This window comes from Panthera onca, chromosome D2 (assembly GCF_046562875.1).
Source record: "Panthera onca isolate mPanOnc1 chromosome D2, mPanOnc1 haplotype 2, whole genome shotgun sequence".
Classification (NCBI taxonomy): domain Eukaryota; kingdom Metazoa; phylum Chordata; class Mammalia; order Carnivora; family Felidae; genus Panthera; species Panthera onca.
The window spans coordinates 71009302-71026797 of NC_138349.1; the positions used below are offsets into that span (position 1 = coordinate 71009302).

A 17496-nucleotide genomic window follows, 5' to 3' on the forward strand; every position below is an offset into this window, starting at 1 on the left:
GCCGGAAGAGCTGGCACAGCGGGACGGTGTCCTCCCTCCGGCCCCCTCTGTGAAGGATGGCTTTCGCTGGGGATTGGGAACGGTGTCTGTCACCAGCGGGAGCCCCCCGGTCGTCGTCTCTCTCTCTCTCAGCTCATGCGGGGCCTCCCAGCAGCAGATCGTAGCCCCCCAGTGGCGCCCACCTCGTATTTGCTGGCCTGGGTCTTAGTGGGTAATGATGCCAGGCAAGAGTGACATCAAATGTGGTTTCACCCCGAGGTGACACTGGACCGTGTCCAAAGCATCGCGCACCGTGCCGGCAGGTGACTCCGCTGCCCCCGACCCCGCCCTGCACCAGGCAAGGGAGACACCAACTTCGTACTTGTGTTTGTGGCCGTGGTAATCACTGCCACTTACCGAGTGCTTCCCAAGAGCCCGGCTTACGAGGCAGTATTTTTACATGATAACTTGAAGCTGGCCTGTTCCTCGGGTGCCGTGCAGAAGAGGGGGGTGAGGTGTGGAGAGAGCGGGAGGTCTGGGAGACGACGCAGCTGGTGCAGGGCCCAGGCTGGGTGCAGATGTGGGTCGAATCCCAAGGCGTGTCATCCCCCCCCTTCCCCCCCCCCGCCATGCCCTGGGTCTGTTTGTGGCAAGGCCGCCCGACAAAGCCACTCAGGTTCTCCCCTCTTCCGGGCAAAGGTCAGATCCTAAGTTTTCTGGGAAGTTCAAGCGGCACATGACCATGCTCACTGCTTTTCTTTTACTGTTTTTTGTTTTTTTTTTTTTAAATATGTATCTTTTTTTTTTTTTTAATTTTTTTTTTAATGTTTGTTTTTGAGAGCACGAGGCGGGGGAGGGGCAGAGAGAGGGGGACAGAGGCTCCGAAGCAGGCTCTGGGCCCCCAGCAACGAGCCCAGGGTGGGGCTCTAACTCACGAACTTGCGAGACCGTCAGCTGAGCCGAAGTCCGACACTCAACCCACGGAGCCACCCAGGCGCCCCTCATTCATTGCTTTCCTAAAGACCTTCCAACGGACCAACACCGAAGAATACAGGAGCTTTTCCTTTCCAGAAACGTTTCCCTGACATGGAATACAAAGAGTCGTCCTCCAACGTGATCTTCAGTCGGGCTTAGAAATCCAGGACGTGGGCAAAACGCTGCCTCGCTGAGACCACCCGCCAGTGGGGGAGGGGCACGGGGCCTAGTGGAGGCCTTCCTCGAGTGGTTCCTGCTGCCTGAGATAAAGTCACCAAGCCGAGGAAGTGGATGGCGGGAGCTGGGGGCTCCCGCGGAATTAAGCAGACGATTCTCCCGTTGCTTTCCAGGGTTCCCGACCACCAGGATATAGCTTTTGGGGCCTTGCAGCAGGGAACCAACTGCCTGGACACTTTGGGACATTTTGCTGACGGTGTCGTCGGAGTTTACGAGTGCCACAATGCAGGGGGGAACCAGGTATGTGCGTGGGGTGGACTTTAGCTCCCGGAGACCCGGAGACAACAGGGAAGGGGCCCTGACGTTACAAGTCCTAGCTGCTGCCTTTCTCCTGTGACCCCAGTTGTCCGTGAGGTAGCACCTAGTTCCTGCCTGTCACCCGCTAGCAGACGGCCATCAGATCGGGGTGGGGGGTGTCTCGGATCAGAGGCGTGGAGCCTGTCCGCAGCCTTGGGCCAGTCTTAATCTCCTCCTCCTCCTCCTCCTCCTCCTCCTCCTCCTCCTCCTCCCTCTCCTCCTCCCTCTCCTCCTCCTCCTCCTCCTCTTCCTCGTCTTCCTGCTGCCTCCGTCCTCCCTGTGATGTGTGCTCATCCCCAGAGCACCTGTTCTGTGTCCCCATCTGTGTCCAGTCTCCGAACGTGCTTGTCAACACCTACCTATGCCCCAGTTAAATGGGTACTTAACCACAGTCCCTGTGGCGGCCGCCAGAGTCATTCCTGGTCCCCCTGCCTGTTAGACAGCAACAGCTTAGATAGAAAAATTAATAATTACTAGCTTCGGTCTGACACACACACACACACACACACACACAACTTTTCCAGGAAGCGTAAAACCCCACCACCTTCTATCCTCACTGAAAATGAGACCAAGAAGGCTTGATGGGCCTAACCGTGGCCTACGTGTTCCAGAAGACAACGGTCTAGAAAGCCATTTTGTAATGAGATAATAATAGGTATTTGGGAAACCATGGGCTTTGTACGCAAAAAAGGTTGGGCAATGCTAAGTACTCTTACCTCTTTGAAAATATGCCAAGCTCTCAGAGGGCCTGCAGTTTAAATGGGGTGAGGCGGGGGTCAGGAGGCAGTTTAACTCGGTGTATCCAGGTTTATTGATCCCAGAACCTTCTTTAAAAAGGATTATTTTTAAAAGAGGGCCCCTGCTCCCATGTACAGCTGGTGGCTCCAGACCCCACCCCCAGGGAGTATCTAGGCAGACTGCGATCCCCAAATGCTCCCTTCACTTGGTGATGGCATCTTAGCAGATGCTTGGAATGGTCCGGACACCCTAAATCAGACAAGAGGCGGGGAGCCAGCTTCAGGCGGCCGCCAGGGCCGGCCCAGCACCTGCGTGCCGCCCCCACCGCCCCCCGCCTGGGCTCCCAGGGTCTCCCCTCTGTCCCCAGAGCCTCTGTCTTCTGGACAGGCCGTGAGCTTTGGGTGAGTGCACGGCCAGCCTCTGGGTACAGCTGGATTTACGGATTTCAAGTATTTCAGCCTGTGATATGTGGGTCCCCGTTGGTACTCTTTCCCAGGCCCCCCAAATGTGAGGGGTCAGCTGGAAGGAGGACCAGTAAAGAGGGAAGGAAGGAGAGGAGGAGGGAGGACACAAGTCGGGCAGTTTGTTGGTTGGGGACAGGAGGTGGGGCGGGGGGGGTGCGGGGAGGCACTGTTCCTGCCTTTCAGTCCGAGGCAGTGAAATTAAATGTGATCCCACCTCTTGCTGGGGACCGCATGGCCTCTGTGACATACTCAGCCTCACACAACAGGGGATGACACAGGGTCACGTGGCGTTGCTGTCATCCTTGTCCCGGCCCAGGTCTGACTGCGGGAGGCCGTGCAGGGATGGCTCCCTCTACGCTGAGCAGTAGAGGTTCGGGGCTGCGGTGGGAGGCGGGAGGGGTGTGAACACGCGGACAGGCGGGGGTTTTATCTGCTTCTGTCCAAAGCCATGATGAAACTGCTGAAAGTTTGCCTTCGAGTTATTTACCAGCCCTGTTGTTAGACGTTTTATAATTCCGCCTTGGCTTCACTCAATTCATTCCTGGGGTTCCCCTCTGTCACATTTGCGATGTTCTGATGATCCAGTGAAAGTTAAAGGGCTCAGTCCTTTATATTTTAGCAGCTCTCCTGGGCAGTGAGAAGTCTTACTCTGTAGAGCATCTGAAAGTAATTTTTTTAACATTTCTTTACTTATTTTGAGAGAGAGAGAGAGAGAGAGCGAGAGAGAGCATAATCAGGGAAGAGAGAGAATCCCAAGCAGGCTCCGCACCATCAGCACAGAGCCCGACACGGGTCTCGAACTCACGGACCGTGAGATCACGACCTGAGCCGAAATCCAGTCGGGGGCCTAGCCTACTGAGCCAGCCGGGTGCCCCTCTGTAGGGCATTCTAAAAGTAAGTGTGCCGGCCGGCCGTGAAGGATTTCCCGTCACCGCCCACCCTGCCCTCAGTGTCTCAGGCACCAGCTTCTGTCCCGGGCTCTGTGCTTGGCTCTCGACCACTCAGTGGCCCATGTGATCACCCCCACCAGTGACGGCTGGTGGCTGTGGCTCTGGATCCCCAGATCCCGCCTGCATGTTGGTATCTCAGCCCACGAACACTCCTCTGGCCTGCCCCGGACGTTCTCGGTTTACACCTGTTTCTCCCCGTGAAATTTTTCATTGCTCCCCCTCTCAGTCTCCGAGGTGTCCTGGTTATAGTCCCCTGATGTCTAGGCATCGGAGCTCGCTGGTGGCGTGCTGCTCTCAGGGCACCGTCTTCGGGGGAGGAAGTAGTTGGGGACAGTGGAGGAGGCCCCCCAGACACGGCTGCTCCCAGCTGTGCACACAGGCGACAGTGCTGTGCCGTGGCCCAGCCCCGACCTTGGCCTGTCCCAGAGCCTGCGCAAAGCAGACCCCGGTGCCGTGCCTGGGGCTGTCGTGACAAACACACGTGACGGCCTGTGCGGAGCCAACCCGTTCCCGCTCTTTTTTCCCCTTTCCTGTTGTGAGACCATTGCTGTTCTCGCACGGGGTGACTTTTCCTCCCTTTCAGCAGATATTTGCGGGGGACCCGCTGTGCCAGGTGCTGCCCCCTCAGGGGTCATAGACGGGAGGACACAGCCCCGCCTCTCCAGGGAGCAGGTTTCCACTCACTCTGAGCACTCCTCCTGTGGTTTTGTGCTGGAATAGCCCCGAAAGCTTTTAAGAAATACCGACGCCAGGTCCCATGCCCAGAAAGCCTGGGATTTCACTTGGCCTGGGGCCGCAGAGCACTGGGGCTTTCGAAAGCTCCCGAGGCGGGTGATTCTAAAGGAGCGGCTGCACAGTGAAGAGTTTCCTCGAGGGAGAGGCCACATCACTGAGGGACCGGGAGGCAGTATGACGACGTGGTGTACTTTCACCCACACGCCTGGGAACACCTTCCTCCGTGGACCGGCCTGAGGCCCAGAGAGAGCCGCCTTCTAGACCAGCGCCGTCCAGCTGTGCTTTGTAAAGTGAGGATGGTGTTCTAGTCCACCCCGTCCAGTGCGGTTCTCCCCGACCCCTTGCAGCTACAGAGCACTCAGAACGTAGCTAATGCGACCGAGGGTGTGAGGCATTTGCTCTGTTTAACTGAACCGAGGCGGGGCGCCTGGGTGGCTCAGTCCCTTAAGCGTCCCACTCCGGCTCAGGTCACGATCTCTTGGTTCATGGGTTCGAGCCCCGCGTTGGGCTCTATGCTGACAGCCCACAGCCTGGAGCCTGCTTGGGATTCTGTGTCTCCCTCTCTCTCTGCCCTCCCCCCACCCTTTCACTCTGTGTGTATGTGTGTGTGTGTGTGTGTGTGTGTGTGTGTGTGTCTCAAAAAGGATTAAAAAAATTTCTTTTTCCCACCATACTGGCGAGTGTGGTTCTGGGAGGCAGAGCTCACGCCTGCCGCTCGCAGAGGACCCGACTCGTAAACCCGCCACGAGTGAGCCCCATCTGATCTGATGCAAAGTGATGCTTTCTTGAGGAGTGTGCCACATGGGTGAAAACTGAGGGTAGATAACATTCCCTCACTGAAAATAGGGTCCCGTGCTCTGGAAGAGTAAGGTTTGTTATGTGGTTTCTGGCTGAGCCCCAGCAGACACACAGGAAATGGGAAAATTAATGGCCAGGCTTTTTTAAGAGGAGCGGCTCAAAAAAGCGTTCCTTAAATATTTATGAACTTTATTTGACAAATCCAGATCATTGAAATGCAACACAGAAGAACAAAGTAGCAACTAGCTGTGTTGTTTGCACAGCTGAATTAGTTTTTCTGAAATTCAGCCTAAAGTCGGCTTTAAAATAATTAAGCGCACAGTGGCAAGAAGCTCGTAGAAACATCGAGACGTGAGCTTTAACTGGGTATCTGTTTGCAGCCCTTCCAGCGGCTTTCGACACCTGCTTCCCAGAACCATGTAAAATCTTAGACAGTTTGGGGGGGGGGGGGGGTCTCGGTGCCATTGTTTCACACAAGCCTCGCTGGACACGTGACGAAAGACCGCATGCACGTCCTCCTTCTCGGGGGCCTTTGTGCCGTGAGTGACGCCCTCAAGTGCCGGTGACGTTGAGCACCTGTTGGCACCTGAGAAGCACCGACTGTTGAGTGACGGCATCGTGGAAGGTTGCAGTCGCCGCTCAGAGGCGGCACGTGGCCCTTCCCAGAGGGCGCTCTGCAGAGCTCACTGCCAAGAGCCGCTGGTGGGGACAGGTGGGGACAGGGCTCCGAGCTCCCGAGCCCGAGAGTCGCAAAGGAAAACAGCCCGGGCAGTTTCTTCTATCCTCGGACTTTCAGAGCCTTTAAGAGACTTCTTTCCGAATTTGCGGAGGGAAACATGGCCCAAACTCACCGTTTCCCAAATGCATTTGACCTGGAACTAACTTCATAGAATTCCTCATGGAGCACACTTTGAGAAATACTAGTTAAAAGGTGAGGACGTTGAAGCCGAGGGGAGTGAGGGCACTGGCCCGAGTCGGCCTCCCTGTTAGGAGCGAGGAAGCTGGAGAACAGGCTAACGGCTTTTCTGGTCCCTGCGGGGGCTGCCTGTCTGGGGCCCACCATTTGTCCCAGGGTGACCTGGGTATTGAATAGTGAGCCTTCTTTACAAGGTCACTTATTCCCTGGGTGCCTGGGTGGCTCAATCAGTTAAGTGTCTGACTCTTGACTTTGGCTTGTATCATGGTCTCACGCTTCATGAGTTTGAGCCGCACATTGGACTCTGCACTGACTGCACAGAGCCTGCTTGAGATACTCATTCTCTCTCTCTCTCGATAAATACACTTTAAAAAAATGATAATTTATTCCCTCTCTCATCTCTGTCCCCTTAGAAGAAAAGGAAAATAATTTCTCCAAAGCACTTAATACGCCTAAGCGGCCGTGGTACATTCATGTGTGTTCCCCGCTGGAGAGCCAGCCCCACGGGGTCGGGGCCCTGCCTGTCTGTTCACCGCCCTGGGCCCGGCCCTGCGAGAGCACCTGGGTCGCTGCAGGGCGCGGTGGGGTCATTGCAAGGACGGCTGTATCGTGGCAGCAGAAATGACGCCGCGGGTGGTCTGTCCTGATAGAATTCTGCGTCGGGAGACGCCTTGCTGCTTCTGGATCCCGAGCGCTCATTTGGGTGTTTACCCCTTCGAAAGGGTCCCGCCCTAGAGCAGAGGTCAGAAGCCACCTTCCTCCTGTCCCACCCGCTGCCCTGCCGGGAGCCCTCTGCCCGTGGCCACACTCCCACTTCTTCCCCATTCTCTGGCTTCCTGCCGTTTGAGACAGTCTTATCGAGTACTCAGAATAACTAGTGCTGTGTGTGTGTGTGTGTGTGTGTGTGTGTGTGTGTAAATACATAGGCCCAGCCGCAGGGATCTCAGACCTTCCTGAGCATTAAATCACCCACCGCCCAGGAGTGAGGCTACACGCTGTACGTTTTGCCTAGATTGGCCCTGTGTAATTTATAATTTTCACACGTTACAATCCGCATTCGTAAAGGCTGTTTCCAGACCACACCTGCAGGGGGCGCAGAGCCTTCCCCAAAACGACGTGGGTGGAAGAGTTGGCCCTGCACCGTCCGTCTTGTGGGAACCACGCACGAGCCACGGTGTCTCCAGCTCGCATTTAAGGGTAGAAGATGAGCGCGGTGCTCTGATTTGCGTCTGGGGCTAACATAGTTAATACTGTTTATCTTGGTTCCTGGCGTTCTCGGAGCCCTGCTGCCACGACGGTCTGCAAAAATCTTGGTGCTGCGCTGGGAGGCACCCCCGGACACCCCCAGCTGAGGACCCGCCCTTAGGCAGAAAGTCGTGTGTGGGCCCTGCGTTGGCCCAGGGGGCTCCACATCCCGGCTCCGCAGCGTGACCCTTTCCCTTTGGGGGCCCCGTCCCCTCACGGGCCCGCGTGTGGCCCGCCCCTGACCTGCAGTTTTGCGTTCCAGGAATGGGCCCTGACGAAGGAGAAGTCGGTGAAACACATGGACTTGTGCCTGACGGTGGTGGACCGGACGCCGGGCTCGGTCATAAAGCTGCAGGGCTGCCGGGAAAACGACAGCAGACAGGTAGGGTGCCCGTGCCCCTCGGCCTGGCCTCCCGGTGCCTCCTCCGTGGCCTCGACGGGCAGCGCGTACGCCGTGTTTGTTGCCATGCCGGCTGCCCTACCGGACTCCAGCTCCCGCGATCTGCCCGCCGTCCCCCTACCCTGCTGGGCAGCCCCCGGTGTGTGGCCGGCTGCCCGCGAATCCCGTGCTGGGCGAACGTGGGATCGTCGTGTCTCTGCAGGGTGCGGGGTGCGAGTGCTGCGAAGGCTCCTCGGTCTCCGTGGGCACCGGCTCTGGATGGCGTGCTTTCTCTCCTCTGCCCCCTGTGGGCCGCTCTCCCATGAGTGCCCCGTCCTGGGTTATGGCTCCCCGTAACTTCTTGACCGATCTGTTTCGTGATTGTATGCTCGGCTCCTCCGAAGGTCTCTGAACGCCTTGCCTTCTCTAGCCCGGGCACGGTGGTAGGGGCAGGTCATTTCCTCCCCTCCGTGCTGTGCAAGGGAAGCAGGGCTGGTGGTCCCCTGTCCAGAAGCTTCTCTGTAGCAGCTGCTTGTTTGTGGGCACCCTGAAAGTATCTGGTGACGTCGGTGAGCACCAAGGAGATAACGGACGGTGGTGGCCGCGGATGTGTGGGTCTGAGTGCTGGACGTGATGACCGCAACCCCGTAACTTGCCGCCTCATCAGACCCCCCTGTACGTGGGGGCACATTCTCTCCATGCCGCTGGATATTTTAAAGAAAACTTACGTTCTTATTTTTTAAATATCTTTGCTTTTTAAACTTACAAAAATGCTACGTAAGTTCAAGTGGATGAAACCTTATACGCACACTCTCAAGTGTATACGTGTGTGTATATATATACACACGCATATATACGTGTATGTACGTATATGCGTATGTATTTTTCCAAACAGTTTAGAATGTTTTTGCCTTTGAAGCTGGTTTTCTCGGACATACTCCCAGCGGGTAACATGGAGACATGCCCTTTCTTGACTGGGGTAATGGCTAGTGTCAGAAATAGAAACGTAGCCGCAAAAGGCCCTTCCAACATGCCAACGTGTGGAGCGGGCTTGTCTTCATACAGTCCCTTCTTCTCAGGTAGATGGGTGTAGGGAAACTGAGGCACAGAGCCAGGAGCCTGAGTGGGCTTCTAGTTCAACACCGGCTTCACAAAAGGGGAGGCTGAGACCCGCATCTTCTCTCCAGGGTCCCCTGGGAGGACCGAGGCCAAAACCTGGTCCCTTGCTTATTAGATCCCGTTGTCGGAGAAACGCTTGCCTCTGGCCACCGCTGGCCTGACCACTGGGTGTCCCGCATCCTCTACTCAGCGGAATCCCTGGTTTAGCAGCGGGTGCCTCCCCCGCACGGCTGTCTGCCCACAGTCTGCCGTCCTCAAATGTTCATCTGTGTTGACGGCACGGTTTCAGGAGTGCACGGTACCCCTGGTCCGCGAGCGCGACCGCCCAACGGGGAGGCCCCTGTCCCCTGGACCCGGGCCGCCCACAGTCCTGCTGGTTGGGCATCGATGCACCCAGGATTCCATGATGCCCCCCGCCCAGGCTGCAGCCACGCTACCGTGGAGTGTCACGGGGCAGGGGCGTCCATGGAGGCACAAAGAAGGGACAAACTGATGATTTTATCTGGTCACCAAACCTCCTAAAAGAACAGAACAAAACAGATGCGTAACCTCTAGAGGAGCTACTTTAGCGGGAGCTGGTCTTATCTCAGGAGTTGACAGGTAATCCTGCTGTAGTCCCAGGTCTTAGGAAGTGTCACTGACCCCCCGAGAGGCTCACACCAGGAGATGGAAAATTCTTGCAGACTCTTCGGGCTGCGTGGCACGTGGAAATGTGGGGGCTGTTTCAGGAGAGCCTCGATGCCCCAGAAATCTGACCCGTGAGCCCGGGCGGAGGGCGCTGCCTGCCAGAGACACAGCTGGGGTTGGGTTCTTTTTTTAAAGACCTTCCATTTAGCTGATGTTTTGACACATGACAGGCAGAGCCCCTCCAGAGAAGGAAATCAGATTCCATTCATTCCGTGTCCTTTGTCAAACCGGATTCTTGGCCACTCAGAGTGACACGGGGATGTGGGCAGGGCATACACACTTCCCATGACAATGGAGGAAACCTGCGTGAGGAATGACTGGCGGCCAGGGAGCCAGAAAGGAGGAGATGACAGGCAGGTAGCCATGACCTCCCCCGTGTTCATTTGATCACGCTGAATTTCACTGTTGGCAAAAACTCCAGGTTAGCGGGCCGTGCGAATGCGTATCCCAGGGTCCCTGTGCAGAAGGTCGGTTCCCAGGGAGCTGGGCTCCCCTCTGCCTCTTCTGCCTCCTTCCCCACCTCATTCATGTGCCATTTGAGACGAGGCTTCTCAGCTAAATTTATCTTGAAGCCGCACCGTCCTGCCAGTTGGACCATTTGGTTTCCAGGCACGTCTGTGTGCTCGTGTTGTGTGTGCATTTGCAGAGTCAGAGGGGAAAGGGAGGCAGGAGGAAGAAAATTCAATTCCACGGTGTCAAAAGGATTTGCAAAAATACTTACGGAAAGGAGCTTTAGCGCACACAGTGTAAAAAATTAATTAGAATCACAGACTATGTTAATGAAGGGAGAGCTTTGGGGAGAAAAAAGTGTGATACTTTTTTTTTTTTTTTTTTAAAGAACAAACATTCAAGATTTCTACATGGGGGTAAACAGCAGGGTGGGGGGCTCAGATTTCCTGCCTTTCCTTCCCTTTCCTTTAGGCTGTGGGCTTTGTCTCCTGACTTGGTTGGTTGGTTGGTTGGTTGGTTGGTTGGTTGGTTGATGAGTTGATTGATTGGTGAGTTAATTGACTGGCTGATTGAGTTTGGTTAGCTGGTGGGTTGAGGTTGGCGGGTTGGTTGCTGGGTTTAGTTTTGGTAGGGGGGAGGGTGCGCACGCTTGAGTAAGAAGACGTTCTGCCCTGTGCTCTCCAAGTGCCCCATTTGGAACTCGGTTGTGCCAGGCAGAGCGCTGGGAGACTCCAGTGTGGCTGAGGCAAGTTTCTCACACACACGGCCCCCAAGGAGCCCGCAGACTAGTAGAGAAAACGGACAGTCCAGAAACAGGTTCCTCAAGGTGATACTCTGGCCACTCAAGCATCTCTTTCCCTCTCGCTGCACCTGACACAGTTCCTCTGGCTCAGCCGAGCAGGAGGGCCTACGTGAGAGTGTGGAGGTGCCCAGGCCATGCCCTCTGGGCAGGGCTGCCTTCCAGTAACCAGGGGCACGATTGGGGTCCCCTCTGAGCTGGCTCAGCTTCCTGGGGCTCCTTCCTTGAGGTGAAGGATCATCAGATGAGGCCTTCTTGGGGACGAATGCAGAGTCCCTACATCAAGTCCTTGTAATGACTGAGGATAGCAGGTGCCCGGGCGCTGGTGCTTGGACAAGGGCACAGCCACAGGAAGGAGAGGGCGGGACAGGAGAAGCGGTCCCCGGCGGCCTGGAAAAGGAGGCTTTGAGTTGCAAACCGAGGCGGGAGAGCGGAGGTGTCTTTCCTGGGCGCTTCGCGGCACCTGGGGCTGCTTTGTGGGGGGCCCGTTGGTAACTCCCATCCATCGTGATCAGAGACCACCCCCCCCAAAAAGATACTTGGTTCTTTGGGTTTTTAATGTAGCCAGAAGACCCCGCCAGAAGGATCTGTTTCGTGCCGTTCCGTTCGTGCCCTTACTGTAAGGCATTCTCCTGTCTTCTGCAGAAGTGGGAACAGATCGAGGGCAACTCCAAGCTGCGGCACGTGGGCAGCAACCTGTGCCTGGACAGCCGCACGGCCAAGAACGGGGGCCTGAGCGTGGAGGTGTGCAGCCCGGCCCTGTCCCAGCAGTGGAAGTTCACGCTCAACCTGCAGCAGTAGGAGAGCCGGGGAGGCCGCGCCGGCCTGTCTCCTACACCGTCGGGCTGAGTTTGGTGATCACGTTATTGATTATGTTTCTTGAACTTTCCGCGAAACTATATACCTCAGTATTCCATCACGGTCTGAAAGTCGGAGAACTTCTGCGAGGCGCGGGGCCTGGGCGGACACGGAAGAGGCCAGGAGAGAGCAACGGCTCTCCTCCCCTCACAGGAGACAGCCGGGCCCCCTTTCCGAGGCCACGGCCCCCCCGGTGCCCCCACCACCCCCCGGTTCCGGCCGGGGAAGCCCCGGACGACCCCCCAGGGACGGCGGAGAAGCGGCCCGAACGCGTACGAGTTGGGGGCAGGGAGGGTGGAAGGGGTGTCGTTGCTACGTCACCACGAGGAGAACTCTCTCGAAATCTCCATGTTTGATCCCATTGAAATCACGTCGGGTTTCCACAGCAGCGAACCACGTCGCTTTGCAGGTTTACGTCGTATTCCCCTGTCCCCACTCCTCTATTCCCAGCTGTCTTCCCAGCACAGACCCCCCCTCTTCCACATGATGTACTTGCTGTATCTGAGTATGAACTTTTCTACAGTGGGACACTAAATATAAGTATATAGAACGAATGTACGGTCAGTTCCCTATGGTTTCTGTAGGTTGTTCTCATCTTGTAAATTCTCCACAGAGCAGTTCACAGCCGGAAGGAAGAGGGATGGGGCTCTCCGGGAGGGAGGAGGTGGTCTCCCTTGCCCCCTGGAGCATCCTCGTGAGCAGGTGCTATGGGGGCCGCTGGGCGGGGGGCGGTGGGGGGGGGCTGCCCTACACAGGACACCTCTGTTGCCTTCAGCCCGGAAGTCACCGCCAAATGTTGGGATCCACATTTCGTGCCCTCGGTATCTGTAAACGTGGATGGGTTACTTATTTTAGCAGACGTTGCTTTGGGTCTTTTTAAATTCCAATTTCTTTTCTCTTAGGGAAAAACAAAAAACAAAAACAAAAACAGACAAAAAAAAACCCACCCCTTCCCACGGTCCTCAGTAGGTGATGGCAGGAAGCTGTCAGAGACCAGCCCCGGACTCATCGGGAGAGTCTGGGCGAGCTGGCAGGCTGGCCACGGTCCCTGGGCTCTGGAATCTGGCCTGCCCACACTGTCCCTCCCGGGCCCAGGTGACTGCTGTCGGTCATGGGCGTTGGGTCGACCGTTAGGAAAGCTACAAACCGAAAGACGCCTGATCCGTTGACACGGAGGGCATGGAACACGAGGCTTGTGCTTTAGGAAGCCGCTGTCGGTATAAACCACAAGACCAGAACTAAAGCTACTACCAGGAAGAGGCACCCGGCAATGTCCCCGCAGAGTCCTCCTTGCCTTTGCGGCGGCCCCGCACGCAGGGACAGAGTGGCTCCTTGGTCATTCTCGCGGCCACTGCCTCCCTCTCCCCTCTCCTGCCTGCTGCCCACACCCGGGCCCCGTCTCAAAGAGGCCGGCCACCCACAAGCTGAGGCATCGTGGGGCGCGCATCAGAAATTCACCTCCTCGGGCCCCTTTGGGCAGAGACTGGGAGGTCACAGAGTGAGAAGTGTCCCCAGAAGATTCCGCTGGGTTGACGCTCTGCAAAGTGCCACTCTCTTCCCTGCCCGTTCCTCTAGGAAAGGGGATCTTCCTGGTCTTTTGTCCTCCACTGCACAAGCCCTGCGCGTGTTTGCTTCGGGACGCTGGGCTCAGGCGTAGAGGCATGGCCGGGTGACTGTCCTGTGTCTTCCTTTCTGGCCCCCTGCCGAGCACCCAGAGGTGCTTTCAGCGGGCAGGGAGGCCCTAGCCGGCTCGACGCTGCACACCTGTGTCCTCAGAGGCTGGTCTTGACTCCAGGTGGGCCCCTGGGGAGAGCGTCGGGTACCCGCGCGAGGCTGTGGGACGCAGGCGGGGCGGGAACCAGTGTCTACAGGTGAGCTATGTTTACATGACACAGTGTGCCAAAGTGACTTACTGTGGTTGCGTTATTTTTTTAGTCATCGGGACGATCCCACCCTCTCCCGTTTTTACAAGTACGGATTCTTTTCCTAAGAGCCCTTTGAGCAAAGCGTGGCAAAGTGAGTCGTCTTCTCTGTGGTGGTCTTTTCTTACGTCCTCATAAACGCTAAAATGATGGTATCTGTGAGTATGTTTTGCAAACTCAAAATATAGTTTGGTAATTTTTTTTCCAGTTGATTTTTAAAAAGAACTGCTGTACAGAGCTTGTACTTTGTCCATTTTATAGATGGAAACCATCCTCGAAAATTGTTTAACTTAAATAAAGAGAAGATACTTTATAGATAACGCTCTGTGCTGGTGGCTAACGTCATTCCCGGGCCTTACAGGATGGAGGGGACTAGTGTGGGAGGACCAGGAAGACGGTCTGTCTGCTTTGGGGACCCCGCTCAGTGACCATTTCCTATCACACTTCTAAAACGCATTCACTTTTTACTGCTGCGCCCTCGCGGGGTTTATTCTTATTTGTAATAATTACTGTTACTGTTATTGTCTGTGGAATGTTCCCGATGTGCCTGCCAGGCCCTGAGCCGTGCCCCGGAACATACTCTCGTCGCTCACAGTAGCCTGTGAGACAGAGTGATGGGCTGCCTCTTATAGCTGGTCAGAGAGGCTGCTGCTGGAAGCCCTTAACCTCCTCAAGGTCAAGGGCTATAACCTGCTCAAGGTCATGCCACTTCTAAGTGCTCACCTGGAGTCTGCCCTGGGCACTTAGAGCCTGCATGCCTAACCGAACCGGGGTGGGGGCAGGGGGCAAATATTTTCACAGCTTCTTAGCATTTAAATTTTTTTTAATGTTTATTTATTTTACAGAGAGTAGTGTAAGCCAAGAAGGGGCGGAGAGAGAGGGAGACACGGAATCCAAAGCAGGCTCCAGGCTCTGAACTGTCAGCACAGAACCTGACGCGGGGCTCGAACCCATGAACTGTGAGATCATGACCTGAGCCGAAGTCTGGCACTTAACCAACTGAGCCACCCAGGCACCCCAGCTTCTATAGTATTTTAAATCTATATACCTGCTTACCATTTTCCTGGGGCTCTTCAATGCCATCTGAGGCTGGCTGAGGTCCTTTCCCTTCTGTCTTTTAACATAGCTACCGTTGGGGTACCCAGGGAGCTCAGCCAGTTAAGCGTTCAACTTTGGCTCAGGTCATGATCTCACGATTTGTGGGTTCGAGCCCCCAGGTCGGGCTCTGTGCTGACAGCTCGGAGCCTGGAGCCTGCTTCGGATTCTGTATCTCCCTCTCTCTCTGCCCTTGCCTGCTCGCTCGTTCTCTCTCCCTCTCTCGGTCTCAAAAATAAAGATTAAAACATTAAAAAATTAAAAAAATAAATTATAAAAGTAAACATTAAAAATTGTTTTCAATAAAATGAAATACCTACCTTTGGAAAACCCCACCGGCATGTCAAGAAAACACTGAAATGACTGATTTTTTGTTGAGCAATTTGGATTGCGATTGGGGGTGTGGGGAGTCACTGAAAAGGCTGGACAGGTGAGTCTTTTGAATGTTCTGGAAGCCACATTTCTGCATCCCCTTTCTCCATTATTCGAGACAACCAAAAACTTGGTTCTCCTGCCGTCTTTTAAAAAGAGCTGTTAGCGTAGTTGTGCAGTATCCCTCAGAGTCCTTTAGGAATGGTGGGGTTGGGGGCGGGGGTCTTGCTTTGACATCAGGGAAGAGCTTATTCGTTATTTGTTGAGAAACTATGTTGTCCTGATAGTCCCGAAGACGTAGGAGGGGAGGAAACATTAAATGCCAGGAAAGAGGACAGCGCGCTTTGTAGCCTCTGAGTGGGGTCGTTGCAGAGACCGAGACCGGGTAGTCCAGCCAGCTGTGCCCTCTGGAATGTTCTGGAAGGAGTTTGGGCTGGTCCAGGGGGAGGGGAGCTCTATGAGCTCTGGACTGGAGCAAGAGGACCAGATCTGCAACATTTTTTATAATCAAGTATGTGACTTGGCCCAGCTATTTGATTCTGCAGCAATCACATTGAAAGAATATACATATATATTCAGCCAGGGGGCGCCTGGGTGGTTCACTCCGTTGAGCATCCGACTTCAGGTCCTGTGACCCCCTCTCTCTGCCCTTTCCCCACTTGTACTCGCTCAAAAATAAGTAAACCTTAAAAAAACATTCAGCCAACAAAATAAAAGCTTTTATGCTCTCTCCCGTCTATGGACGCACCTGAAAGAAAGAAAATTCTCTCCCGAAACCAATTTACCAATATCCCTAACTAATTTACCAATAATACAGTGTATAGATGCTTGATTTTCTGTATTATGTGTGCCTGCAAATGACGTACGTCATTTCCAAAAAACCGTAGGGTCTCAAAGCAGTAATGAGAAAGATTGGCGTGTCGGCTCCTGCCTGAGCTCCTGGGGGTCCGGGCCCTGCTGGGCCAGGGCTGCAGAAAGGACCACCGTGGTCCTCATCCCAGGTTCCACCCACGGGGGAGTCAGACTTTGAACCAGACCTTGAACACAGTCATGAGAATAAAGACTGAGTCTCTTTATTGGCCAGGCCGCCTCACTGCTGTGTGAGCAACTGCCTGGGGGAGGGGTCACCAGGTGAGGGTCAAGATGTGAGACCGTGGAGTGGCCGATGCGGGTCACCGAAGGACTTTCAGAAATGAGCTGTCGTGTTGCTGCTGAATTGCAGAAGATTCTCTGTTAGAGCACTTTTTTGGATTGGGTGGGAGAAATCCTAGTTACATACAGATTAGATTAAAAGAGACACTTGTTACCTTGTATAACAAGAAATCCACAGGTGACAGGGTTCTAGGTCAATCCTGGGGCTTGACGTTGTCGTGAACAAAACGAACTGCTTTCTGCCTGACTGCCCGCCTCCCCCCTCCCACCCAGGCTCTTTCTCCTTTCTCCCCTTCTTTCCTTCTCTCCCTCTCTTTATCTCTCTCTCTCTCTCTTCCCCCACCCCCCCTTCCTCCCTCCTTTCTTCTTTGTCCTGCCTGCCTTCCTTTCTCCCTTCTCTTTCCCTTCCTTTCTCTCCTTGGAGAAGACACATCTTTCCCAGTGACCACCCCACCCCACCCCACCCCTGCAGAACCGGGCACTCAGGTGCTTAGTCAGCCAGCAATGGTCCTATCCCAGGGCCGCTGTCCTCAGTCATGGAAATTGGTTCTGCTGCCAAGGAGGACCAGGAAGGGAGAACTGCTCATCCCTGCAAGAGTCCTGGAAGCAGCTGGACAGGCGGGGCCTGTGGACAGCTGGACGGCCATGTGGTCGCAGCGTCCCTACATCCTCGAGAGCGGTGGCTTCTGGGTCTCCCGGTGTCTGATGTCTGCCGGCAACATGGGGTTTCTTCTGAGGTTTTCAAATGAATAAAACACGTGGCCTGGGATTACAGAGACGACTAACTAGACGGAGACACAGTTATCACAATGTTTTGTGATATGTGCTTCTTAACGCATTAAATAACGAGGCTTCTAATCTCGTAGCTACTGTTATTTCAAAGTCGTGATGGGCATGAGCACGATTTTCAAAAATCTGCAATAATGAACGTAATATGAAAATACCTGTGATCTTTTTTTCTAAAGATTTTATTTTTTTAAGTAATCTCGACACCCGACACGGGGCTCGAACTTACAACACCCAAGATCAAGACTCACGAGCTCTACCGACGGAGCCAGCCAGATGCCCCTGTGATCTTCTTCTTCCTTTTTTTTTTTTTTTTTAACTGGTGACAAAGTTCTTGGTTCAGTTGGAGTTCTCCAATTCAACTGGAGGTTCGTGAAAATAAAGATGTCATTTTTTGCCCCACCGAAGTTTCCGGATGCCCTGAATTCTAAGAACCCCAGTGTAGATGACACTCGCGACTTACGTCTGCGATCTGGGACCATCTCTGAGCCTCGGGGGGTTCGTCTCCTTGCTGCAGCATCACATGGGAACGGTGTGTGAGGC

General features: G+C 54.8%; 1 protein-coding gene across 4 annotated transcripts in view; it reads left to right on the plus strand.

Annotated features, from left to right (window-relative positions):
- The window catches only part of GALNT2 (polypeptide N-acetylgalactosaminyltransferase 2), a 193311-nt gene extending 179443 nt beyond the window's left edge, over positions 1-13868 (plus strand). For all 4 annotated transcript variants that reach the window (XM_078434242.2, XM_078434240.2, XM_078434241.2 and 1 more), the window contains exons 14-16: positions 1305-1431; positions 7597-7716; positions 11414-13868. In XM_078434242.2, the coding sequence (XP_078290368.1) occupies positions 1305-1431; positions 7597-7716; positions 11414-11569 (403 nt within the window). In that variant the 3' untranslated portion in view covers positions 11570-13868. The remainder of the gene's footprint in view (positions 1-1304; positions 1432-7596; positions 7717-11413) is intronic.
- Positions 13869-17496: the final 3628 nt, after the last annotated feature.